We start from the raw sequence: 26,984 nt of genomic DNA on the forward strand, positions 1-26,984 counted from the left end.
TCAGTAGGTGCTGGCAGAAGGTGTGCTCAGTCGTTTTCCGATGTAGATGCTAAAAGGAAACAGACGCATCATGCTTCACGCGTCCCCAGCCCCACACCAGCATGCCCATGGGCTGACCCGGGAGGAACTCCATTTTTCAGTCCCCATAAGACTTAAAGGCATGTTTCCCTAACACTCTAAAATCATTACCACTTCCTTCTGTTTTTTAGCCTTTGTGGTGCTAGGGAGCAGACCCAAGACCCCACACATGCTAGGCAAGTGCTCGACTCCTGATTAACACCTGCAGTACACTGATGTTCGATTTACCTTATTTTTCGGTACTGAGGATTCAACCGAAGCGTACTCTACCACTGAGATACATTCCCAGACCTTTTTATTTTTCATTTTGAGACAGGGTATGGCTAAGTTGCCCAGGGAGGGCTCAAATTTGCAATCCTTCTCTTTGGCCTTGCAACTCACTGGGATTACAGGCATGCAAACAAGTCACCAGCCAAGCCATGCCGTCTCATTTGATTCTGCTTGCTTATTGAAGTAAGGACTAGACAGAAAGACCAGACCCCTCCAAAGGCTAAAACTGAGGCCTCTTCTTTTGAAATGTTCCTGTTTTTTAGGGGAGGGGCGAAAAGTTCTATTGCTATTTTAAGTAGGAAAATATAGTTATCAAATTACTTGGGTGCTTGTTATAGGCAAAATAAATAAATAAAATAAAATAAAGCTGCCTGGCACAGTGGCACTTATTTATAATCTCACTACTTGGGAGGTTGAGACAGGAGAGTCAAGGACTTGAGACCAGCCTCTGCAATTTAGCTAGACCCTGTTTCAAAATAAAAAGGGCTGGGGATGCAGCTCAGATGTCAAAGGCCCATGGGTTCAATCCCAGTATCATACATACACACAAAAAAAACCCTGTAAGGTACAAAACCAACCTGAGGGCAAATGAACCACCGTGCAGGCAGCCAGGGACATCCTGAGCCCAAGCCCACCTCCACACCCACCTCTGCCTTCCTTCCCTGGCACCTCCCATTTTGCTGCTGTGCTCACTGTCGCTGTCTCCAAAGGCAAAGCGAACATCGAGAGATAAAGCAAGGGAAAAGCTGCACACAATCTCAAGTTGGAGACCTAGAGCCTCCTTCTTCCAGGGGAGATTAAGAATGCCTATCAAATATGAAAAATGACCCACTGGGCACGACTGAAAAGCAGATTAGATGTGTATCGAAAAATAACGCCACTATTTTGTGTGTGTGGTACTGGAGTGGAACCCATGGGCGTTCTACCTCTGGGCTACACTCCCAGACCTATTTTATATTTTATTTGGAAACAGGGTCTCTCTAAGTTGCTGAGAGCCTCACTACGTAGCTGAGGCTGGCTTCGAACCTGTGCGATCCTTCTGTCTCAGCCTCCCAAGAGCGGTGATTACAAGCGTGCGCCACCACGCCCGGCTTAACACCAACTATTTACTTCTCTTATCTTTCAGAAGTATATTACCTCAACTGTTCAAATCAAGAAAAAAAAAATTAATTTAGAAGATGTGCCTGAGCCAGGTGGGATGGTACACACTTGTAATCCCAGGATTTGGGAGGCTCAAACAGGAAGACTGCAGGTTCAAAACAAGCCTCAGCAACTTAGCAAGGCTCTCAGCAACCTAGTAAGACCCTGTTTCTAAATAAGAAATAAAATTAAGCTGGGGAGTGTAACTTGGAGGTAGAATGCCTGTGGGTTCAATCCCCAGGCCCCAAAAAATTTACCCAGGAGATTAAATATGAACATATTTTCTTCCTTTTTTTGGCGGGGGATTGAACCCAGAAGCATTCTACTTCCAAGCTACACCCTCAGCCCGATTTTATTTCTTATTTGGAAATAGGATCTCACTAAGTTATGGAGGCCTCGCTCAGTGGCTGAGGCTGGCCACGAACCTTCGATCCTCCTATTTCTCCCTCCCACATACTGAGATTACAGGTGTGCATTAACGTGCCTGGCTACCTACTATGTAAAAAAGTGCTTACTGGTAGACGAGTCAGTACAAGTTGAATTAATTTTAAATGTATCTTATTTGCACTAAAGCACTAAAAGCGAAGCAGTACCTGCCTTCACACCCAGTTCTTACATTTGCAAACAGAGCATGGGTTTGAGAAGAGTGGGAAGAGCTTAACGAGTGCACTGGACTTACCCCAGCCCCAGAGCCAGCACATGAGAGAGGAAGAGCGACGGAATGAACACCTTCAGGAATTCCGCAGAGAAAACCCCGCCCTTCTTCATGGCTCCGCTCTTCCTCATGCTCAGCGACACGGATCGCTTAGGGTGTCTGAAGTGGAACTCCCTGGGGAAGATTCAGAGGGTCAGCAGTGCAGCGTGGACACGGAGCGTGGCCTTCCAGGCCATGCCAGGCCGCCGGTGTGTGAGCGGCCGGCGGAGAACTTACTTGGGCGGGACGTTTTCGGGTCTACTGGACCAGTCTGACACCCAGCCTGCACTTCTCAAGGCCTCAGCGTCCTTCTCACCTTCCCCAGCTTCTTCTTCTGACTGTAGAGAAGAATTCAGACTTTAGCACAGGGAAAAAGAGCAATTCCTTCTGATGTGAAGACAATCTGGATGTAAAATAAACCAGCCTCAGGGCGTACACTAGTCATTTGTATGAAAAAAAAGTCTGTTTTTCTAAAAAGACTGACAAAATGATCTAAGAGCATTTTATTTTATTTATTTATTTTTGTGGCTGGAACCCAGGGCATTGTACCTCCGAATCTACACCCCCAGCCCTATTTTTTATTCTTTATTTTGAAACAGGGTCTCTCTGAGTTGCAAAGGGCCTAAGTAGCTGAGGCTGTCTGGGATCCTCCTGTCTCAGCCTCCCGAATGCTGGGATTTCAAGCGTGCACCACCAGGCCTGGCTCTGAGAGCATTTTATATCTTAAAAACAACTCAGCCTGACTGTTATAATAGCTAGGCCGAGACTAAGTGTCAAGACTCTATTTTGGGGTGTAAGGCGGCTAGTTTTGAATCTTTGAACACCACTCTCCTTACTTCCATCTGCATCTAAAAATGTATTCAAGTATCACTTTTTTGTGTGGTAGTGGGGTTTGAACCCAGAGGCCTTCTACCTCTGGGTTACACTCCACCCCCAGCTCTATTTTATTTTATTTTATTTGCGGGTCTAGGGATGAAACCCAGGGGCATTTGACCTCCGAGCTATAGCCCCTGCCCTATTTTTTTTTTATTCTTTATTTTGAAATTGGGTCTCACTGAGTTGCAGAGGGCCTCACTAAGTAGCTGAGGCTGGCCGCAAACCGCGATCCTCCTGTCTCAGCCTCCCGAATGCTGGGATTACAAGCGTGCGCCACCACTCCCGGCTCCTATTTTATTTTTTTATTTGGAAAAAGAATCTAAGTTGCTAAGGCGGGCTGTGAACCTGCACTCCTCCTGTCTCTGCCTCCCAAGTTCTGGGATTGTAAGGGTGTGCCACCATGCCTGGCACACCCTGACTCGTAAGCAACAGATTTTACTCTCTAAAGATTGTATATATATTTTGGTACGGGGACTGAACCTAGAGGGATTTTACTTTTGAGCTATACCGGCAGCCTTATTTTTTATTTTCAAACAGGGTCTTGCTAAGTTGCTGAGGCAAACTCAAACCTGTGATCCTCCTCTCAACCTCCCAAGTACTGGGATTACAGGCATGAGCCACTACACCCAGCAGATATTTTTAAGATAAACTGCTATCCAAATATTTCTCAAGGCTTCAAAACTGTTTGCCAAATGTTTTGGGGAACAATATTTTAAACTGAGTCAAAATTTAACATCTGTTGCATCAAACACATGAAACTTACTTTATTGCTAATAATGACCTAAAGTTTTGGGCCAAGATTTTAGGCCAAGAACAATTAAACTTCTAAAAGTTTCCTTTTAATAAAACCCAAAGGAATGAGAAATCCCCCCAAACGACACAGTATTATTTCTTTAATTAATATGACACTGTAACCTCAAGCGAAATGGCTTCAAAGCAAGGAGCTGTTCTGATCTAGACGTTGAGCAGATTTTCTCTGTGACCAGAACTCTCAGTGGGTGTCTGAGAAACCTGCCTTCCTCCCAGGGCTCCCTCCCAGCTGGGAGCTCAGCAGGCTCTCGTGGCCCGCATCGTCCTGACGCCAGAGCGAAAGTGCGCGGATGTTCGCTACTCTCGTCAGTACCCCTCTTATCTGGTTCTGCTGAGCTTGGCAAACCCCAGCCAGTGACACAATGCAGCATTCAGGACTGAGCTTTTCCCACTGGGTGCTGAGATTACTCAGAATCATGAGCTGGCTCTTTGGAGTAGCACTGAAATCATCCTAAAAACAGTAAGTTGTTACAGCTTACACACAGACCCCAGTCTGTGTGCCCGGCACCTGGCTCCTCGCGGGGCCGCGCCAGGGCCCTTCCGTGGCTCCCGGCCTCGGCTACCTGCTCAGACTTGGGCCCGACTCAGGCTCTGATGCGGCTTTTTGTTTTGCTTTGTTTGTGTCCTGAGGACTGAACCCAGTGGCTTTCTACCTCTGAGCTACCCCCACAGCTCCTTCGTCCACTTATATTTTGAAACAGAGTCTGGCTAAATTGCTGAAGGCCTCACTAAAGTGCTGAGGGCGGCGGCCTTGACTCCACAACCCTCCCCTCAGCATCCCAGTACTGGGATTGGAGCTGTACACCACCACACCTGGCGAAAATAGATTTTTTACTTTAAATTTTGTCAAGATGATGTGATTTTCCCTTAGTCGAGGGAGCAAAGTCACCCTGGGATTAGTATCTACAACACAAACTCCCAGTAAGTTTCTAAACCTACCTTAGCACTTGCATGAAGACAGGGTGGTAAGCCACCCCATTTCCTACTGTTAATTAACCCTAAATTTGCCACCTTTGTATTTTAAATTGCCTTTCAATGCTTGGAATTCCAGATGGTAAAACTGCACTTATCTAATGAGTGGGAGCCCCTTAGCTGGCTCCTAATCACTTAAGTTTTCCTTCTCTTCCTCGTAAGTTTCCTTTTTTTTTTTTTTTCTGGTACGGGGGATGGAACCAGGACTTTCTACCTCCGAGCTACACCCCAGCCCTATTTTTTATTCTTTATTTTGAAACAGGGTCTCACTAAGTTGTAAAGCCTCACTAGGTAGCTGAGGTTGGCTGTGAACCTGGACCCTCCTGCCTCAGCTTCCAGAATGCTGGGATCACAGCGTGTGCTCCCACACCCGGTCTGCCTCTTGGGTTTCTAATGTGGACAGTAAACTGCATGCTGTGACCCATATATGGCTAAACCAGTTTTACAAGGCAGAAAACAGAGTTTTTTTTCCAGTTTGGGTCATGTTCCAATGAAATCTCCACCGAGAGGGCCTCCTGGGTCCTGACGCACACATAGGTGTCTTTCGGAGACATCGCGGGCCAGGCACGATGGCGCACACCTGGGATCACAGTACTTGGGAGGCTGAGAGAGGAGGAGACCAGGCCCATGGCCAGCCTCGGCAACTTAGCAAGACCATTCTGAAATCAAAAGGGCTGGGGTGGAGCTCAGAGGTAGAAAGTCCTGGATTTAATAATCCCAGTACCAGAAGAGAGAGTCCATCTGCAGTCCACTTCCTGCTACACACGCAGACTCTTCAGAACACCACTGCCCTAAGGGCAGCTTATCAAGGTTTCTCCTGAAAGCGTTACCTTGGGAGTCACAACACCATCCCTCGCCAGCCCTCTGTTAAGTTCATCCACACACGTGTGAGTTCTCCTGTGACCAGTCCCACTCTGGCTAATTTGAAAAGCAGGACTGGGGGCCACAGGCTCAGACAGACTGCTCCAGTCCCGGCTCTGACACGCCCTACTGGGTCATGCCATAACTTAATCAGGACGAAGCCGCACTTCCCCGGCCACAGGGGTAACGTCACTGCGCTCACTGGACTGAGCAGAATCACTGTCACATAACCTCAGCGCCTGGCACACAGCAGCGAGTGCGAGCGCTTCCCGCCGCCCCTCCTGCAAGGCTTGGGACCGTCACCGTCCCTTACAGATGCACCTGGAAGCGTCCCAAAGGAGAAAGGAGAGCAACAGCCCTTCATTCACTTCATCTTCTAACCCTCAGCTTTCTTCTCATTTATAAAATAAATAAATCCATTTTCCAAAGTCTCAAAGTAATTTTTAAATTACTTCTTTAGCCGGGCGTGGTGGCGCACGCTTGTAATCCCCGCACTTGGGAGGCGGAGACAGGAGGATCGCGCAGGTTCGAAGCCAGCCGCGCGCGCTGGCTTAAGAGACCCTGTTTTCAAATAAAAATGTAAAAATAGGTCTGGGAGTGTAGCCCGGAGGTAGAAGGGCTTCCAGGAACCCCAGGACCACCAAAAAAAAAAAAATTACTTCTTTAATTTCTTTGTTTTTATAATGCTGGGGATTGAATGAACCCAGGGGCATTCTACCTCTTTGAGCTATACACTTCCAGCCCTATTTTATTATTATTATTATTATTCTTTATTTTGAAACAGAGTCTCACTAAGTTGCAGAGGGCCTCACTAAGTAGCTGAGGCTGTTCACTAACCTGGATCCTCCTGTCTCAGCCTCTCAAACACTGGGATTACAAGTGTGTACCACCAAGCCCAGTTAAATTACTTCTTTAGTTTTAAAAAAGCAATATAAAAGGCTTTTAGAAATTTAAAGAAATGATACCTATTGTCAATTGCTCCCTATTAAAAGTATTACTCAGCAGATACAATGTTTTTTTCTCTCTTTCTGCTGGTGTGTGTGTGTGTGTGTGTGTGTGTGTGTGTGTGTGTTTTCCTGGGGATTGAACCCAGGGGCACTTGACCTCTGGGTTGCAAACCTAGACCTATTTTATGTTTTATTTTGAAACAGTGTCTCACTAATTAGCTGAAGCTGGCCTCAAATCCTCCTGCCTCAGTTTCTCAAGTACTGAGATTACAGGTATGTGCCCACACAGAACCAATGTTTTTATTATAGGAATCAGACTGTGTTTGCCAAATCTCACCCTTTTTAAAGGTACCTGTTTCTGCATAAGGTTAATACTGGCAATCCTACCATAATCTGGCAGAAAAGCCCCAAATCTTACATTTTCTCTCCTGAACTTCACAAATCCCTTTGGAGTGGAGGGTGGGTGCATTTGGCTATGGAATTCTATGTCAATTCAGCCATCAGTCAAGCCTCCTCATACCCTGCCATCCCCAGGGCAGGACAGTATTTATCGCCGCGTTCCCATGAGATTACGATACAAGGGGAAGTACAGGCGGAGGAGAGGAAGGTCGAAGGCCAAACGCGCCGTGGGCACTGGGCCAACCCGACTGCCCCAGTGCCCCCAGGTTCTCAGAGCGTCCTCGTCTCGCCGAGGCCCCCGGCACGGGCGTGGGCTGCTGGACGTCACAATCACTCCATTCAGAACAATCTCATGGAGTCTCATCGAGCAAACACTCCTCAGACACATTTCTGAAAATGCTAATCTAGACTGGCCATGTTTCTGTACAAAAACCAACACAGGTTCAGCCGGGCGTGGTGGTGCACGCTTGTAATCCCTGCGCTTGGGAGGCTGAGACAGGAGGATCGCACAGGTTCGAAGCCAGCCTCAGCTACTTAGTGAGGCTCTCAGCAACTTAGTGAGACCCTGTTTCCAAATAAAATATTAAAAAAAAATTAGGTCTGGGAGTATAGCCCAGAGGTAGAAAGCCCCTGGGTTCCACCCCAATACCACCACCACCAAAAAAAAAAAAAAAAAAACCAACACAGAGCCAGGCATGGTGGCGCACACTAGGAGGCTGGGACAGGACAGGAAGATTGCCCGTTCAAAGCCTTGGCAACTTAGCAAGGTTCTCAGCAACTCTGTGAGACTGTTTCCTAATAAAATAGGGCTGGGGATGTAGTTCAAAGGTCAAAGTTAGAATACCCCTGGGCTCCATCCCCAGCAAAACACACTCATACACACACACGTGTGCCAACACAGGCTAAAAAACCTCGTCAGGAAAGGCTACAGCACAAAATTTACTCTCTCTTGGTCCCTTGGCATGTTTTTGTGCACACAGTATGCTACGTGGAGACTTCGTGTATTTTTTCTACATGAGTTAGAGCTTACTTCATGTGGCCCAGCTGATGGAGATTAGTCAGCGATTCAGCAATCCCATTCAGATCATCCTACCACACGAGAGCTAGTGACTGCAAGCTTTTCTACAGTATAAAGTCCATCATGAAATAAATGCGTAATCTTTTTTTTTTTTTTTTTGTGGTACTGGGGATTGAATCCAGGGGCATCCTACCCCCAGACCTATTTTATTTTTATTTTTTAAAAAGGGTCTCACTGGGTTGGTGAGAGTCTCACTACTTGCAGAGTGGCTGTCTTTGAACCTGCAATCCTCCTGCCTCAACTTCCCAAGTACTGGCATTCCAGGTGGGAACCACCATGCCCAGCTCATGGGAAGTCAATCCATAGATTTTCTAGGTTCCTGAGGACAGCAAAAATAGCCTGTAGTCAGAGTATGGAGAAATGGAGCAGTCTTCTGAAATAAAATACTGCTGAACCAAAGATGGCGGCAAACCTCTACAACGCAGAAGGGCCTGGGCCTGGGAGCAGCAAGACCACCACAACACAGGACTTTTGTTACAACTCTTGTAGACATTCATTCAGTACTTTTCAAGCACCTTAATATAGGAGAAAAGCACAATGGCTCCTGAATTCAAGTATTTACACTCTAATGACACTTTCAGGTGATATAACACATCCATAGTGTTACTGATGTGCAGGCTGTGAATACTCTACGTCATCAGTAACAACTGTACATCCAATTTTAACTTTATAATGCAAGCCTTGGTAAGATTTTGCATTTACATTTACTGCCTACATTTCCAACCATACCAACTTCTAGTGGACTCTATCTTCTTTAACTCAAGGAGGCCACCTAAAGCGAGACGAACTTCTCTCTTCTGTTGAAATTCACCTCAGAAGTCATGGCTTTGGTTCTCAGAGGCAGCCAGTTTTCACACCTGGCTCTAACACAATCTTCATCTTCACTTAGTTTGTAATCTCAAGATCTCTGTCTCCGTTTTTCTATTTATAAACTGAAAAAAAAAAAACTAGCTCGGAATATTGGGATAATACATTATCGGCAATAATTCTCCAATGTTTAGTGACAGGGCCTCAAATCCTTATTTGTAAAAAGGTATAACAAGAACTATACTATCCTAAATAAATTCCAAAATCAGAAATTGAGTAACTTAAAGCCAGACATGATGGCACAAGCTTGTAACTCCAGTACTTCGGAGGCTGAGACAGGAGGATCAGCGAGCGGTTCGAGGACAGCCTCTCATCAACCTAGTGAGAACCTGTTTCAAAATAAACATAAAATCAGGCTGGGGTGTAGCTGGAAGATGGAATGCTCCTGGGGGGGGGAGGAGGAGGAGGAGGAGGAGGAGGAGGAGGAGGAGGAGGAGGAGGAGGAGAAGAAATTGAGTACCAGCTCCAACTACTCTGAATTTTTCTCTATCTCAGCAAAGGGCACTTACTTAGAGCACCTGCATCTCCCCCACGGCTCACTGTAAGTGAGGAGAATAAACACACACCTGAGAGCTGTGGTCCCTGCTGGTGTGCATCTCCACGTCGAACATGATCTGCCCATCTTCTTGTGGTGAAGGGCTAGGAGAGAAAGAACTGAGATGTTAGCTTCAACTCCTTTTTGGCAAATGATTCACCTTCCTGGAAATGAGCAAATTAAGTTACATCAAGATGACTTTGAAAACACAGTGAATCCAAAAGCACAGGCAAGGTTTAGGTAACTTTTACTCATATAACATTCTAGACCTCTCAGTCTAGCAAAGAATTTCTTCACAATAATAAATCTGCAAAGAAAACATTACATAAAGGTATAAGGCCGTCACACTTCTCCTTTTTTCCAATAAAGGCAAAATGATGTTCAAAGTCAGAAACCCAGCTTGGGGCTTCCTCAGAGTTCTTTCATCATTCAATAATTCACCCCAGCAGTTCTTGAAGCGTGAAGAGCAGTTCTCAGAAACTACCCCAGAGGCTCGCACGCTGCAAGCGCTTTCACAGTAACACTGGCTGATCCGCCTGTCACTGCCCTTCTCAGGGGCCGCAGAAGTTCCAGAGGCACCTGATGGTGGAATCACAGCAGACGAACGCAAAAGCAGATGGGAATCCCGCTGTTTTCTACTAAGCAAATATTAAAGCCATTTGCAAGCATGTAAAACAACCGACACTATTTATTACTGGTTTTTGTTACAAGAAATAGTTATGAGTTTACTATTTTACAATAAATAAATACATATTCTAACTCTTCATTTCTTTGGGGACGGAGCTAGACCCCAGCCCTGGTTCTCATTTCTTGCTAAACATATTTCATAGTGAATCATATAAGCTTGTATCTGAATATACGTTAGTACAAAACATATTCCCAGAACTACAAAAACTGAAAAATTCTCAGACAAAACAATAATTACAAACTATCCTTGATATAACAGATTAATACAATGTGCTAAGTTCTTTTCTTAGCTTTATTAATGATTGTTCCTGTGTAACCACAAGTCACCAGATCTTTTACTATACTTTTAGTGTCCCACTATGTATACTAAAATGGGAGCTGGGCGCATAGCTCAGTGGTAGAGCACTTGCCTGGCATGTGAGAGGCCCTTGGGTTCAATCTGAAGCACCACCAAAAATAAATAAATCAATAAATAGATAAATAAATAATAAAAGAGAGATGAAGCCGGCCTGGTGGTGTATAACTACAATCCCAATACTTGGAAGGGTGAGACAAAAGAATCACAGGTTCACAGCCAGCCTCAGCTTCAAACGGACTGGGTTTACCCTGCTCAAAGGAATAAACATTCCCTATTAAAGTTCCCAAGAACATAGGAGATTCTTAAATGGGGACAGGAGGGGAAAAGATGACTCTATATAAAACAAACATATCATTTGGACTTAGAATATTCTTCTCCTGAATAAGAAACATCAGACCACAGCACAGGAAACAGCCAGAACAAAGCCCCTTTGTGTGTGTGGTTCTAGGGATGGAATCAGATGCCTTCTTCCACCTGGCTACCCCTCTAGACCTGTTTTACTTTTTAATTGGAAACAGGCCTCACCAAGTTGCTGAGGCTGGCTTTGAGCCTGCAGCAACCCTCCCGTCTCAGCCTCCCGTGTACTGAGGCGCCCCATGCCCAGCTCCACAACAAGGTGCTCCTGACGTCAGCTTCCCGCCGCGTGCTCACAGCGCCTGGCCGAGCTGGAGGCCAGCCTCACCCAGCTGGGAGCAGGTCAGGCAGGCAGAGGGCGAGGCACCACTGCTCCACCGTGGCACTCTGCTGCCACTAGCACCGGGCTCAGAAAACACAAACGCACGCCCGGTGAGCTGTTTACTACTCCTAAGGAGCTGGAACGAGACAAGGCTTCAAGACTGGCTCTGATTAGGATTAGCTGGAGAGTGCGTACAACGTTCCAGTGTCTTTGCCCTGCCCCTAAAAACCCAATGAGCAGCTTGAGGGGACAGTTCTGCAGAGTAGTATTTTTAAAAGCTCCCTAGATGGCTGAGTGTGGTGGTGCACGCTTGTGATCCCAGCATTCCAGAGGCTGAGACCGGAGGATGGCAGTTTGAAGACAGCCTCAGCTACTTAGTGAGGCCCTTTGCAACTTAGTGAGACCCTGTCTCAAAATAAAGAATAAAAATATAGGGCTGGGGGTGTGGCTCGGGGGTAGAATGCCCCTGGTTTCCATCCCCAGTACTGCAACAAGCAAACAAGCAAACAAACAAACAACCCCTAGATGGCCGGCGTGGTGGTACATGCCTGACTCCCAGCACTTGGGAGGCTGAGAAAGGAGGACTGTAGGTTTGGGAGGAGGCTCAGCTCAGCAACTTAGTGAGACTTTGTTTCAAAATAAAAAATAAAAAGGGCTGGGGTGTAGCTTGGGGAGAAACTGCACAGGGGTCAACCCCAGCACAAAGGAAGGAGGGAAGGAAAGCCGGCAGGTAGGCAGGCTGCTCACTGGCACGCTCCCGGATGAATCTGGTGGGCAGCCAAGGTTGAAAACCTCTTTAATTCAGTTAGATACAGAGCAAAATATACAGGGCTATCTTTCAACAATCAGTGAAGTGACAAAAATCTATCTATGGAATAATTTTTAAACTAAAAAAATATATAAATCAGCTCTGGGACTTAATATCCAACAATCCTAAAACAATCTTAAACTCTTCTACCTACAATAAACACTTCCCAACAACTTCAAATATAGAGCTGTATGGCAGTTCAAATGACATGAAGACACTCCTTTCTGTGTGTGTGTGTGTGTGTGTGTGTGTGTGTGTGTGTGTGACTGAAGGTGGAGCCCAGGGGCTTTTCTACCTCTGGGCTATACTCCCAGACCTATTTTATACTTTATTTGGAAATAGGGTCTCACAAAGTAGCTGAGGCTGGCTTCAAGCCTGTGCGATCCTCCTGTCTCAGTCTCCCAAGCATGGGGATTACAAGCGTGCCCACCACGCCCAGCCATGAAGACACTCTCAATTGGTCATCCGTGTTAGATTCCCCAGGAAGAGTACTACTGAGCTAAAGTTCCAGGCTTCCTCTGAAAGATGAGAGTAACTCCGAGTCGGGAGGGACTCAAGCTAAGGGATAAGAAGGTGTTTAAAAGTGTTTGCTAACCTATAATCCCAGTACTTTGGAGGGAGAGTAAGGAGGACTGCAGGTCAGAGGTCAGCCTTGGCAGCTCAGTGAGGCCCTCAGCAACCTAGCAAAGACCTGTTTCAAATGAAGCTAACAAGGGCCGGGAGCACAGGTGGTGGGAAGAGTGCGTCTGCCATGACTCTTTACATACTTAAACCTAACTAAAGCACAACCGGGAGGTGAGTTCATAGTCTCTAGGAGCCTGAGCAGCCAGGTGAGCAGGCGGCTTTTCCTCTGCACATGTGAACAGGTTAACGGGTGCACTGGTGCCAATGATCAAGACGCATCTATGGATGTATAGTAAACCTGGCCTTAACCAAGAGGAGCCCCCGCACCCCAAACAGAAAAGTTTCCAAGTTCTTCAGCAAGTTTCACATACAATCTCATTCGGGAGGAGAGACGACTGCTGCGGTTCTGGAGTCCGTGACGAGTTGCTCAGAGCGCCGCGTGCTCTGCTTCTGCCCCGCCAAGGGCCACCCAGGCCGTACGCAGCGAGCGGACGAGGCAGAGACATGCGGGCAGGCGGTGCTGGCGTGCCGGGCGCCCATCGCCCAGCTGCCTGCTGACACCAGCGGTCAGAGGCGGCAGGAGGGCCAGCGCTGCCCAACACGTCTCCTCTGTCATTTCTGACATGTGCTATATATATACATATATATACACACAAACACATTGAAGAAGACAATATCCAATAACTGATCTCTGAATATGATCACTGTTTACATCTTTAGTGCTCGCTCTCTTCCTGTGTGTGCGCATTTTCAACACTTACTATGTGAGTAACCATGACCTGACCCGCAGACCATCCAGGACTCCATGGTGCCGATGGCATGGTGGTCACGGCACCAAGCACTCTAGTGTGCTTGTTACTGGGTGTCGAATCTAATGGTGTTCGACCTCTGAACTATACTCCCAAGACCTTTTTTCATTTTTTGTTTTGAAACAGGGTCTTGCTGGGTTGCTGAGGCTGATTGGAACCTTCAGTCCGCTTGTCTGAGCCTCTCAAGAACTAGGATTACAGGCATGTGCCACCACACCCAGCTCTTAAGATTTTTTTTTGTTTTGGTGGTACTGGGGGTTCCTGGAAGCTTTTCTACCTCCGGGCTACATTCCCAGACCTATTTTATATTTTTATTTGGAAACAGGGCCTCTGAAGCCAGCACAGCTGGCTTCGAACCTGCCCAATCCTCCTGCCTCCGCCTCCCAAGCGTGGGGATTACAAGCGTGCGCCACGACGCCCGGCTTTTTTTTTTTTTTTTTGGTGGTACTGGGGATGGAACCCTTCTACCTCCGGGCTACACTCCCAGACCTACTTTTTTTATATATTATATTTGGAAACAGGGTCTCTTAAGCCAGCGAGGCTGGCTTTGAACCTGCGCAATCCTCTTGTCTCCACCTCCCAAGCATGGGGATTACAAGCGTGCGCTACCATGCTCGGCTTTATTCTTTATTTTGAACCAGCGTTTCACTGAGTTGCAAAGGGCCTAAGTAGCTGAGGCTGTCTTTGAACCATGATCCTCCTGTCTCAGCCTCCCAAATGCTGGGTTTACAACTGCGTGCCACCATGCCTAGCTTCCCTTTTTTATTTTGAAACAGGATTTCTCTAGGTTGCCGAGAGTCTGAATACACTGCTGAGGCTGTCCTCCAACCTGTAATCCTCCTGTCTCAGCCTCCCAAGTACTGGATTCCAGGAGTGCACCACCATGCCTGGTGTGAATTTTAAACTGATAAACATCTAAAACATTTCATATTCAATCTAAATATGAAAAATGACAATCTGGGGAAAACCAGTGGGCACTCAAATGCTTGCCAACTGTCTAACTGATTAAAACACACAGGCTGCAATCAACCAGGACGTGTTTTGTTAAGTGAAGACGTAAGCAAATCACTTTTCTCCCTGGGATTAGCCTCGTGACCCCGCCTCCTGCATGAGGCCACAAGCGGGATCGCACTCACCTGTCACAGTGCGAGCTGCCCCTTGAGCTGCTCTGTCCAGACTCGTGCTGTGCGTCCAGGAGGATCCTCTCCATGTCCCCGTTGTGGATGGAGGAGGACGACGGCACGTGCTCCAGGCCCCCGCTCTTCCCGGTGCCGTTATCGTTGCCATTGCTGCTGTTCATGGGTAGCTCCACCCAGGAACCTGTTGGAGGAGCCAGATAAGTGAGCCGAGCGCGGAGGACCGGCCGCCTCGCACGCACGGTGCTCACGGTGAATTCAGATAAGAGCTCAGCCTCAGACTGAAGGCAGAAGGATTCCGAAGTGAATAAACAAGGAGCGACCAGAGGCCAAGTCAGTGCGGTCCTGCCCTGCGGGGCCTCTGCGATCGGCCAGTTCACAAGCAGCCGGAAATGTAAAACTAACTTTAGGAAATGTGTCCGCTAGCCACGTTCTCTCTGCTTAAAATTTGTCCTCCTCCAGGAGCAGAGCCCGGAGGTAGAGAAGCCCCTGGGTTCCATCCTCAGGACCACAACTTACTTCAGTCAACAATTTCCAAAAATCTTTTGAAGCTAAATAGCTTCTCTATTACAGGATACTTGCCTTTAACACTTGGTTCTACATACACATACACATACACACAATACATATCCCACGACCTGCCTCAGTTATTTATCTGTTCCACAAATGAAACCATAAACACATGACTCAGAAAAGGCGTCATCTAAGTGAGCTAACGATTTCTTAGCTACCGTAATTGACTGAGGTGCTCTTAGAAAAGAAGCCTAAATGCAATCACAAAATTTTAATTTGGGCACAAATTCAGGGCATAAAATCAATGCAGCTGGTTTAAAAAAATCAGGCTAAAAACTGGGGGAGGCTTTAGCTGCATTCCAGTTGGTCTCTTCCTTCCGTTACGGCTTGCTCTGCTCTCCCTCCCGCTCACACACCAGACACCCCTTGTGAACTCACCTCTCCTCTAGTCTCTCCCACCACCGGCTTCCCAGGGTTCTCATTAAGCCTAGCTGGTGTGGAGGGAGACACTGCCACAGGTGGAGCCAGGCAGACAGCGGATGGGGAAATGCTCAAAGAGGGCGGGGCCGCAGGAAAGGGGACGGGCAGTGGTAATCTACATGGAGTGTGGACATTTTTATTGGCCGACTGAGTTTGCTGAACAATTAAGGTGCTTGAACTTTAACAACTGATAACAGTAGCCAATAAACCAATTTCACAAGAAAAAGAGAAATGGGTTCCTTCTCCCCACACACAAATTCTCTTCTTTGCAATAAATTTCGTTTTAGAAAAATGTAACCCGCTGGATGTGGTGGCGCACGCTTGTCATCCCAGCGCTTGGGAGGCTGAGACAGGAGGATCGCACAGGCTCGAAGGCAGCCTCGGCTACTTAGTGAGGCTCTCAGCAACTTAGTGAGAGCCTGATTCCAAGTATAAAATAGGTCTGGGAGTGTAGCCCGGAGGTAGAAAAGCCCCTGGGTTCCACTCTCAGTACAAGAAAGAAAGAAAGAAAGAAAGAAAGAAAGAAAGAAAGAAAGAAAGAAAGAAAGAAAGAAAGAGTAACCCAGCTGGACACAGCAGCAGATGCCTGCAATTTCAGTACTTGGGAAGTTGAGGAAGGAATACCACAAGTTGGAGACCAGCACAAGCAAAAAAGGGCTGGAGCTGTAGCTCAGTGGTAGAGAGGCCTGGGTTCAATCCCCAGAGGACAGATGAACAGACGGATGGACGGAAGGAAGGAGGGAAGAAAAGAAAACGTAACCGAGCAGGCTGGTGGGACCGTCCCTCTGAATTCCAAAAGAAACATTGGGGACCCAGGGCTAAATACAAAGTTCCTTCAGTCAACCAAAATAATCACCAAAACCGAGCCAAACCCCACACGCAGCTTAAAGGCAGCGATGACTCTCACAGACCCGAGTGAGCGCATGGCCCTCACCAGGCAGACCTGAGGCACAATGGCTGGGGCGGCCCCACCTCCCCTCACCAGGCAGACCTGAGGCACAATGGCTGGGGCGGCCCCACCTCCCCTCACCAGGCAGACCTGAGGCACAAAGGCTGGGGCGGCCCCACCTCCCCTCCGTGCCTCAGCAGTTTCGCTTGTAAAGCAAGGTGACCTGCCCGGCTGCTGGGAGGGCTGAGCCAGTGACAGAGGGCCTAGCGCTACTGAGAGTCTGCATGTGTAACGCACGCATGTTCTCAGGACGGTGCTTGCTGAACAGTTATCCTGTTCTCGCCATGTGGCAGCCGGCCACTGTCACACTCCCACAGTCACCACTAATTTCTTTCTTTTTTAAATTTTTTTGCAGTACCGGGGCTGAACGCAGGGGCATTCTACCTCTGAGCTCCACCCCCAGCCCTAATTTTTATTTTGAAACCGGGTCTCACTGAGTTGCAGAGGGCCTCACTAAGTAGCTGAGGCTGGCCTTGAACCGTGATCCTCCTATCTCAGCCTCCCAAATGCAGAAATGACAAGGAATGCAGGGATGACAAGTGTGCGCCACCACACCCGGTTAGCACTACTTTCTTGGGACTGTGCCACCAAACAAGAAAGGTGTATGAAAGCGCCACAGCCTCATTCGAGAGCCACGTTAAAACAGGTGAGAGAGAACGATAACTCAGGCTGATTAAAATACACCTGGCTGGGGGTGTGCATGCCTGGAATCCCAGTACCCGGGAGGCTGAGACAGGAGGACCGCAGGCTCACAATCACCTCAGCACTTTATCAAGACTCTGCTAAAAAGTGTGTGGTAGCACCTGTTTGTAATCCCAGTACCTGGAAAGCTGAGACAGGACAATCGCAGGTTCACAGTCAGACTCAGCAACCTTGTGAGACCCTCTCCAACTTAGTGAGACCCATTTCAGAATAAAAAAAAAAAAAACAAAAAACAAGCTGGGGGTACAGCTCAGTCCTCAGTGCCCCCCAAAAAAGTTAAAAAAAAATAAAACAGGGCTAGGGTTGTAGCTCACAGGTAAAACTGCCCCTGATTCCATTCTCAGTACCATCCCCCCAAAATTATATATATATATATATATATATATATATATATATATATATATGTGTGTGTGTGTGTGTGTGTGTGTGTATTTAGTTCTGTGAGAGATCTAATATAAAAGATAATTTAATTAAATATTTGCTGTGCCTCTGAAATCTGTAAAAAATAAGCTTTTCTACAAGAGACGCATTCTTAAATTTAGAGCTTTGTAAAGTATTTTAACGAGATTGGGGGGAGAATGTTGTATGTAGACAATCCCTACTCCCACTGCTTCTGGGATTTCAAACGTCTTTAGAAGCAATGAGAACAGCCCTCCTGTACAGAAGCACAACAGCAAAACAGACAAAGCCAAATAAAAACCCTGAGCTGCTCTGGCAGTGGTAGAACTAAGGAACCTGGGTTCCAGACGGGTCTCTGTGGACGCCAGTCTTCCTCAAACACAATTAGCATGCCCTTGAAGTATCTCATCAAAGAGAAAAATGGAGTAGCAATGCCAGGTCTCCTGGTCCTTACTTTTCTGAAGGACTCCCAAACCAATATGTGAATTTTATTTTCTGCATTACAAATACATAAGCATTCGCAGGGTGTGTTGGTACACACCTGTAATCCCAGTTCTTGGGATGCTGAAACAAAAGGATCGCAGGTTCACAGCCAGCCTCAGGAACTTGTGAGATTCTGCTTCAAAATTAAAAAATAGGGCTGAAGTGTCATTTGAAGACAGAGATTCCCACCTGGGACTCCATTCCCAGTACCAAAACAAAAAAAACAGAACAACAACAAAAAAAAAAGAAAACAACTGAAGACGGGCGTGGTGGCGCACGCTTGTAATCCCTGCGCTTGGGAGGCTGAGACAGGAGGATCGCACAGGTTTGAAGCCAGCCTCGGCTACTTAGTGAGACCCTGTTTCCAAATAAAATATAAAATAGGTCTGGGAGTGTAGCCCGGAGGTAGAAAGCCTCTGGGTTCCACCCCTAGTACCACCAAAACAAACAAAAAAACAAAAGAACAAACAAACAGAAAAACCTGAACCGGGCATGGTGACGCATGCTTATAATTCCAGCATTTGGGAGGATGAGACAGGAGGATCACGATTCATGGACAACCTCAGCTATTTAGTGAGGCCCTTTGCAACTCAGCGAGACCCTGTTTCAAAATAAAGATTTAAAAAAAAAAATAGGGCTGGGGGTGTAGCTCGGAGGTAGAATGCCCCTGGGTTCTTACCCCAGTACTGCCAAAAAAAAAAAAAAAATCAACTAGCCGGGCGTGGTGGCGCACGCTTGTAATCCCCACGCTTGGGAGGCAGAGACAGGAGGATTGCGCAGGTTCGAAGCCAGCCGCGCGCGCTGGCTTAGGAGACCCTGTTTTCAAATAAAAAATATTAAAAAAAAATAGGTCTGGGAGTGTAGCCCGGAGGTAGAAGGGCTTCCAGGAACCCCAGTACTACCAAAAAAAAAAAAAAAAAAAAAAAAAAATCAACACATAAATTCCATTAATCCAACATGCATTTTAAGATCTTGAGGAGACATACCGGAAAGTTTAGTGAAAACAACTCTGTCATGGTGTGAACACCTGGAGCATATTCCAGCATTTCTACTTAAGGAAGACTCTCTTTCTTTCCTTTCTTTCATGTGTGTATGGTACTGGGGATTGAACTCAGGGGCATTCTACCTCTGAGCTACATCCCCAGCCCTATTTTATTTTTTAGTTTGAAGTAGGGTCTCATTAAGTTGCAGAGAGCCTTAATAAACTACTGAAACTGGCCAAGAACCTCAATTCTCCTGTCTCAGTTTCCCAAATCCTGGGATGCAAGCATGTGCCAGCACACCTGGTTAAGTTTCTGTTTTGAGACTGGGTCGTGCTAGCTGAGTGTCTCACTACTTGACTGGGGCTCGTCTTAAACCTGTGCCCTCCTGTCTGCGCCTCCCCAAGTACTGGGATGACAGGTGTGAGCCCCCCCCCAGCTAAGCAGACCATTTTTATTGAGCATATACTGGAATCGTCGTTACGGGCACAGACTGAAAAGCACTTACAGCTGCCATGCCCTGAACAAGCTGCTTAAGCGCTTTGTGACTCAGTTTTCCTCAGCTGTAAAGTAGGAATAATAGTAGTTACCTACTTCATATTAAATGAATAAAAACATGCAGAAAAATAAGAAGTGTCCCCAGGACGTAGTAAAGGCTATGTATGTGTCAGCTACTGTAATTATCTGGTATCTTTTTAAAATACTTTGATTACAAAAATAATGTGTTGCTGGAAAATACGCACATGGGTATAAAACAGGAAACTCACGGCTGCTCTCCTCACCCTCTCATTCCAACTCCATAGGAAACCACTTTACATACTTCACATGGAGAGCTCGGGGATTTTTCCAAATAGTTACTCTGTTAAGGAGTGTAAGAGACTGTACAGCACATTCATTTCCATAAGCCTGTTTTCACCTGAAGCGTGGTGCTGCGACCTCTAACACAAGAACACATGTTCTCAAGAAGGGCGCACCGGATCTCATCAGCAAAGGTCTGCCGTACTCTAACCAATGGCCCTGCTTAACCACTGCCTAAAGGATTGTTTCTAAAACTTATTACAAACAGGGCTTCAGTCAACATCTCGGAGGGTGGTTTGGCAATACGTGTTAACATGCCTTTAAAAAGTAGCCGGGTAGCCAGGCGTGGTGGCACAAGCTTGTAATCCCTGAGCTTGGGAGGCAGAGACAGGAGGACTGCGCAGGTTCCAAGCCAGCCTCACTGGCTTAAGAGATCCTGTTTCCAAATTTTTAAAAAAAATTTATATATATATAAAATTTATATAAAATAGGTGTGGGAGTGTAGCCCAGAGGCAGAAGGGTTCCATCTCCAGTACCACACACAAAAAAAGTAGATCTCCTTTGTTTTTTTCTTCTTTCTTTCTTTCTTTTTTTCTTTTTCTTTTCTTTTTTTTTTTTTTTTTTTTTTGCAGTACTGGGGATGGAACTCAGGGGCATTGTACCTAAGAGCTACACCTCCAGCCCCATTTTTTTTTTTTTTGTGGTACTGGGGGTGGAACTCAGGGGCTTTTCTACCTCTGGGATATACTCTCAGACCTATTTTATATTTTATTTGGAAACAGAGTCTAAGTTGCTGAGAGCCTCACTCAGTAGCTGAGGCTGGCTCTGAACCTGTGCGATCCTCCTGTCTCGGCCTCCCAGATTTTGGAAGGCTGAGATGGAGGGTCACGGGTTCAGGGACAGCCTGTCAGGGTCTCACTGAGTTGCAAAGGGCCTTGCTGAGTAGTAGCCGAGGCTAACCCCGAACCACACCCCCAGTCTCTGCCTCCTGAATGCTGGGATTACAAGCGTGCGTCACCACGCCTGGCTTAACTCAGTGGATTTCTTTCACAAATTCCTGTAGAAATATCCAGTGCTACAGAGAAAGTTACGTATGCATAAAGAGGCTATTTATCTTTTGAGTAACACACTACAAAGCAAACTTGTCTTTCTCAATACATACACATGGCTTTTCCCTATCACCTAATTCATTTCTGATTGACAGCCTACACATTCCTTAAAGTTCTAACTCTACCAATTCTCAAAGTCCTTTTATGGGTAGAAAAGTAACAAAGCAAGATATAAGGATTGTGCCAGCCAAACTATACATGCAGAAAACGAGCTCAGAGTGAGTTCTCTTTCTAATAAGCAAATTTAAAAATAGGAGCTGGAAGGTTTCTCTATTATTTTAAAAGACTGTTTACAAGGTGAAAGCTGTTCCTTTATATCACTTTGTACATACAGATGATGACATACTTTTTCTAGTTTAAGTCTTTCGGAATAGCTGATTGCTCATGAATTTGCCAGACCAATAACTGTGATTACATTCACTTCCGTACTCAGCAAATTTCTAGATTTCTTCTGTGGCACTAGGATTAAACGCAGAGGCCTTCGACTTCCTAGCTACACCCCAGCCCTATTTGATTTTGAAGCAGTCTCTAGGTTGCTGAGAGTTGTGCTGAACTGTGGAGGCTGGCCTTGAACCTGCACTCCTCCTGTCTCAGCATCCCAAGTGCTGGGATTACAGGCATGCACCATCATGCCTGACTAGACTTGGTGTTTTAATCACCAGTTCAATCCTCTTGGGGGACAAGGGTGGGAGAGAAGCAGTGCATTTCTTTTCATTTTCCCCCAACTTTGCAAGGCCCCACGTGTAATTCTACCCTAACCGGGATGACCGTTCATATTTAACTTCTTTCCTAAAAGCCTTCTTGTCCGCTTACTTCAGGTGCCTGCTGCTGGAATCCAGACCAGACCTACAATTGTCACTGGTTTTATTATAAAGAAAAAACTCAGGTTTTTTTTGTGTGTGTGCAAGGGACTATCCACCAGCGACTTACTACACGGCAGTGGCGTTTCACGTGCCAGAGCCGCACGAGCCCTCTGGCCACACTGAGGGACAAGAACAATGTGGCTAGAGCTTTGGTGGAAAAAAAAAAAAAAGGCTGAGCCAGGCATGGCGGCACACTTCTGCAAACCCAGTACTAGGGAGGCTGAGACAGGAGGATCGCGGTTCGCGGACAGCCTCAGCTACTTAGTGAGGCCCTCTGCAACTCAGTGAGACCCTGTTTCCAAATAAAAAATAAATAGGGTATGGGTGTGGTGCAGAGGTAGAAAGTCCCCGGGTTTATATGTATAACCACACAAAAAGGTTGTACTGCTCACATCAAACAAGAGGAACGGCACTGCCACCTGCATCTCCCTGCTCCAGCCGACTGAGTCTTACGGCGTGAATGTATCACTCACGGACTCTTCAGGAACGCAATAGTTGAAGGTAAAGCTAACAATTGGAAGCATCCTTCAGCCTCAGAGTTTGGAAATTTGCTCTCTAATTTGTAATGAAAGTGAACAGTCCCTCTACTGTGGTATTTAAAAAATCAGAGAAAGTTTTCACTATTTGAATTATTCCAATGTTCTACTATTAAAACTCTATGCTGAAGCCGGGTATGGTGGCACAAGCTTTTTTTTTTTTTTTTTTTTTTTTTTTTTTGGTGGTACTGGGGTTCCTGAAAACCTTAAACCCTTCTACCTCCGGGCTACACTCCCAGACACCTATTTTTTATATTTTTATTTGGAAACAGGGTCTCTTAAGCCAGTGAGGCTGGCTTTGAAGCTATGTGATCCTCCTGTCTCCGCCTCCCAAGCACAGGGATTACAATCGTGGGCCACCACGCCTGGCCATGGCACAAGCTTTTAATCCCAGTACTTGGGAAGTTGAGAAAGGAGGACTGCAGGTTTTCAAGCAGCTTCTGCAACTTAGACTCTGTTTCAAAATAAAAGGAATAATATGTTTCAAAATAAAAGGAATAATATAGGGCTAGGGATAAAGCTTAAAGGTAGACTCACCCTGGGTTCCATCCCTAGTACCACAAAAACAAAATGAAACAAAAAACCTCTGTGTTGAGCTAGGTGTGGTGGCGCATGTTTGGAATCCCAGTACTTGGAAGGCTGAGCCAAGAAAATCCCAGGGTTTGAGGCCAACCTCAGCAAGCGCTGAGACACTCATCAACCTAGTGATATCCTGTTTCAAAATAAAAATAAAAAATAAGGTTGGGGTGTTGATGGGAGGTAGAATGCCGCTGGGTTCAATCCACAATACCACAAAAAAAGAAGAGAAAAACTTGCGTTGAGCCGGGTGTGGTAGCGCACCCTTGTAATCCCAGTCTTTGCAAGGATGAGACAGGAGGAGCTCAGGTTCACAACCAGCCTCAGTAACTTAGTAAAGCCCTCCACAATTTTTTTTTTTTTTTTGCAGGTCTGGGGATGGAACCCGGGGGCATTAGACCTCTGAGCTATACCCCCTTCCCTATTTTTCTTTATTTTGAAACCAGGTCTCACTGAGTTGCACAGGGCCTCACTAAGTAGCTGAGGCTGTCCGCGATCCGCGATCCTCTTGTCTCAGCCCCCCAAATGCCCGGCTAGCCCTCCACAATTTAGTGAGACTGTTTCAAAATAAATAAACTGCAGCTGGGAGTGCAGCTCAGAGGTAGAATGCCCCTAGGTTCCATCCCCAGTAAACACACACACACACACACACACACACACACACACACACACACACACACACACCTGTTGAGCTCAGTGTGGTGGCACATTCCTGTAATCCCAGTACTTGGGAGGCTGAAATGAAGGATCACATGTTTAAGGCCAGCCTCATCAATTTAGTGAGACTCTCTTTCAAAATAAGAAAATAAAAATAAAAAGGGTTGGGGTATAGCTAGGAGGCAGAGTGCCCCTAAAGTCAATTCCCAGTGCAGATCAAAACAACGCTCTGTGCTGACCCCTGAACCAAAGATAAAATCTTAACCAGGCATACTCTATGCGAGCTGCTTCTCCTGTTTTTCACAACTATACGACTTCACTCAACCAAGTACTTGGACTTACCAGCAATCCCGATAGTATTAAGTGCCTCAAACACTTGTTTTGGGGGCCGGGGGTGGTGGCGAACGCTTGTGATCCCAGCATTTGGGAGGCTGAGATGGGAGATAGCAGCTCGCAGCCAGCCTCAGCTACTTAGTAACTTTGCAACTCAGTGAGACCCTGTTTCAAAATTAAAAAAATAAATAGGGCTGGGGGTGTAGCTCAGAGGTAGAATGTCCCTGGGCTCCATCCCCAATGCCACACACACACACACACACACACACACACACACACACACACACTTGTTTTGGCCAATGCCTAAAAATCACTTGAAGGAATCAATAAGACCTTTTTTTTTCCCAGTCCAGTATTGTGTAATGAGCTCAAAAAGCAAACAAAGACTCAAGATGAGATAATAAAGTATTATCAGAAAGCTTTTCATAACTTCTAAAAGTTCAGCCTATCCCAGATAGAACACTTTCTATTCCGCAGACTTCCCCAAGCCACTTCTGGTGTCCCATGCAGGCTATGTGTTCTTCCACTTCCCTAAGAGCTAATAAAACGTAGCAGGATACGATTGGAGGAAGACATCAAACACCTCCTAGGTCTGCCGCCTGCCAAAATACACACTCACATATAGCTCAACCTTTTGTGGTTGTTACAGGGTCAGAGAAAATTTAAATCTCTTTGCATTTTGTGAAATCACATTCATAGACTGACCCAACACTTAGCTCATAGGATAATGCTCAGCACAATTAAGAAACAAAACACTAAAGAGTGACAGTCAGGCCCTCGCTGCATGGCAGGAGGAAAAACCTACTGAGAGAAGGAGATCACATCAAGATCCACTGCACAGCTTAGTCCTGAGGACCACCAGACTGGCTCAAGTGGGAACCAGGCTCTGTCCCAGGCAGCTGCAGACTTAGGCAAGCCTCCTGACTACAGACCTGCTTCATTATCAGTAAACAACAGAGGACTTATCTCTTAAGTCTCTTCTCATTCTAAAATAAGCATTCCTACAGAGAGTATGCTAAAAATGGGTAATTAAGATTCCATAATGATATGTGATACACACAACATTCAAAGATACATAATCATGCCCTACTGGGGAAAATAATATAAAATTCTTACTCTAGAATACAAGACTCTTAGCTTAAAAAAAAAAAAAAGAAAAAGAAAAAGAAGTAAGTCAGCCAGGTGTGGTGGGGCATGCCTGTAATCCCAGCGCCTGGGAGGCTGAGATAGAAGGATCCCAGAGGTTCAAAGCCAGCTTCAGCTACTTAGTGAGGCTCTCAGAAACTTAGTAGTGAGGCCCTCTTTCCAAATAAAGTATAAAATAGGTCGGAGAGTATAGCCCACAGGTAGAAAAGTCCCTGGGTTCCACCCCCAGTACCACACACACACACACACACACACACACACAAAGTCAACATCAAGCTAGGTGTCGAGGCAAATGCCTATAAGCCCGGTTCTTGGGAGGCTGAGAGGAGGATCACAGGTTTGAGGCCAGCCTCAGCAACCTAGCAAGAATCTCAGCAATCTAATGAGACCCTGTTTCAAAAAAATAAAAATAAGAAACGAGGTGTGTAGCTCAGGGGAAGAATGCTCCTGGATTCACCCCACCCCCACACAAAGTCAACATCAGGGAATCAGCCCATCCAAAAAGGGGGCAGTTGCAATAAGCAATGAAGGCATATTAAAATATCCAAGTTCTATCCCACCCTGTGAGGGCAAGAGCGCTTTCCCAAAATGTTCGGGCCATATTGGTTGCGCCTCCCTCTTATGAAAAAAGACTGCATGACCTTTAAGCAGCCAAATGGATTTTAAACAATTTCGTCTGGCCATATGCTGACTGCCTCCACGACTCTTTCCTAAGAGAGGAATTACACAAAGGTTAGGCAAGAATCTTTCCACCGAGACTAGGCGCTCTCACGGCAACCAGGAGCAACCTTAGGACAGGATATCTGAGCACTAAAATGTCACGAAAAGCAAGTGTCGTTGGCCGTCTCTCCATCCTGCCCAAGAACTTTAACTGCCCGGGGGGTTCCGTGTGGCCTCTTAATTCCGATTCTGAAAATCCCAGTGTCTCAACTCCGTGCTGGGTGCAGCCTTGGGTGTTTCACGAGACTATTTCGAAAGAGGCTTACTGGGCACACAAGCCGTCGTTTTTAACAAGACTAAAATCACTCGAGAACTTGGGAAAATACCAAAAGTGGGTGGGGGCAACAGGAGCAGAGCCTCCCCGGCCCCACGCGTGGCTCCAGTGACCACTGAATTACCGAGTGGCCTTCCCGTCGGGCATGGGACCACTAAGGCAGGCGCCCGCGGGCCGGAGCCGGACGAGGTGGGCCGGGACCCGCACACCTGCTCGGCGCCCGCCCCGGCCGCGCCCGCCCGCCCGCGCCGCCGCGTCCATCCCCCGGCGTCCCCGCCGCACGTCCCCGCGCGGCCGGCCCGCCCGCCCTCCCCGCTCGCCCCACGGCCGGCCCCGCGAGCTCGCTTCAGGCCCGCCGCCCCGGGCCGCGCCACGCTCCTCGGCCCACCAGCCCGGCCCCCGACTGCGGACTCGGGCGGCCCGGGCCCCCGACCCCGAAGACCCGAGCGCCTCCTCCTGATTGGATCGGGGAGCTGTCAGTCACCCGACATGCTCCGCCTGGGCCAATGGGAGGCCTTCTCCTCCCGCCCCCCGCGCGGCGCCGGCCGTCGCGGCAGCTCCTCCTCCCCCATCCCTGCGCCGAGCCCGCGGCCCCGCTCTCACTGTTGAGGCCGGCAGGCGGGGGCAAAGGCTGCTCTCCTTCCTCGCAGTTGTTGTTGTTGTTGTTGTGTAGGGGCGGCGGCGGCTCGACCAAATGAGACGACATGGTCGGGCGGCTGGAAGAGCGGCGACCGCGGCAAGAACCGTCTCCGGGTCTCGGCAGCAACACAACAAGCCGAGTCCCCCGCCCCCTTTTCTGCGCCTGCGCCGCCCCGCCCCTCCGTGACGTCAGCCCCACCGC

At 47.2% G+C, this 26,984-nt stretch overlaps 1 protein-coding gene across 2 annotated transcripts; it reads right to left on the bottom strand.

Annotated features, from left to right (window-relative positions):
* On the bottom strand, positions 1–26,849 carry BNIP3L (BCL2 interacting protein 3 like; the record flags this gene model as incomplete). Of its 2 annotated transcripts, none has more annotated exons than XM_080710044.1 (6): positions 1–49; positions 2,168–2,317; positions 2,420–2,520; positions 9,559–9,631; positions 14,626–14,809; positions 26,747–26,849. In XM_080710044.1, the coding sequence occupies 6 exons, from the start codon at positions 26,847–26,849 to the stop codon at positions 1–3; spliced, it is 660 nt and encodes a 219-aa protein (XP_080566170.1). The 2 variants fall into 2 exon arrangements, with proteins under 2 accessions (XP_080566170.1, XP_080566169.1); XM_080710043.1 differs by having other exon boundaries at positions 26,723–26,849.
* Positions 26,850–26,984: the final 135 nt, after the last annotated feature.

The sequence above is a fragment of the Muscardinus avellanarius genome, assembly GCF_963383645.1.
Source record: "Muscardinus avellanarius genome assembly, chromosome: 14".
In the NCBI taxonomy this organism is placed as follows: Eukaryota; Metazoa; Chordata; class Mammalia; order Rodentia; family Gliridae; genus Muscardinus; species Muscardinus avellanarius.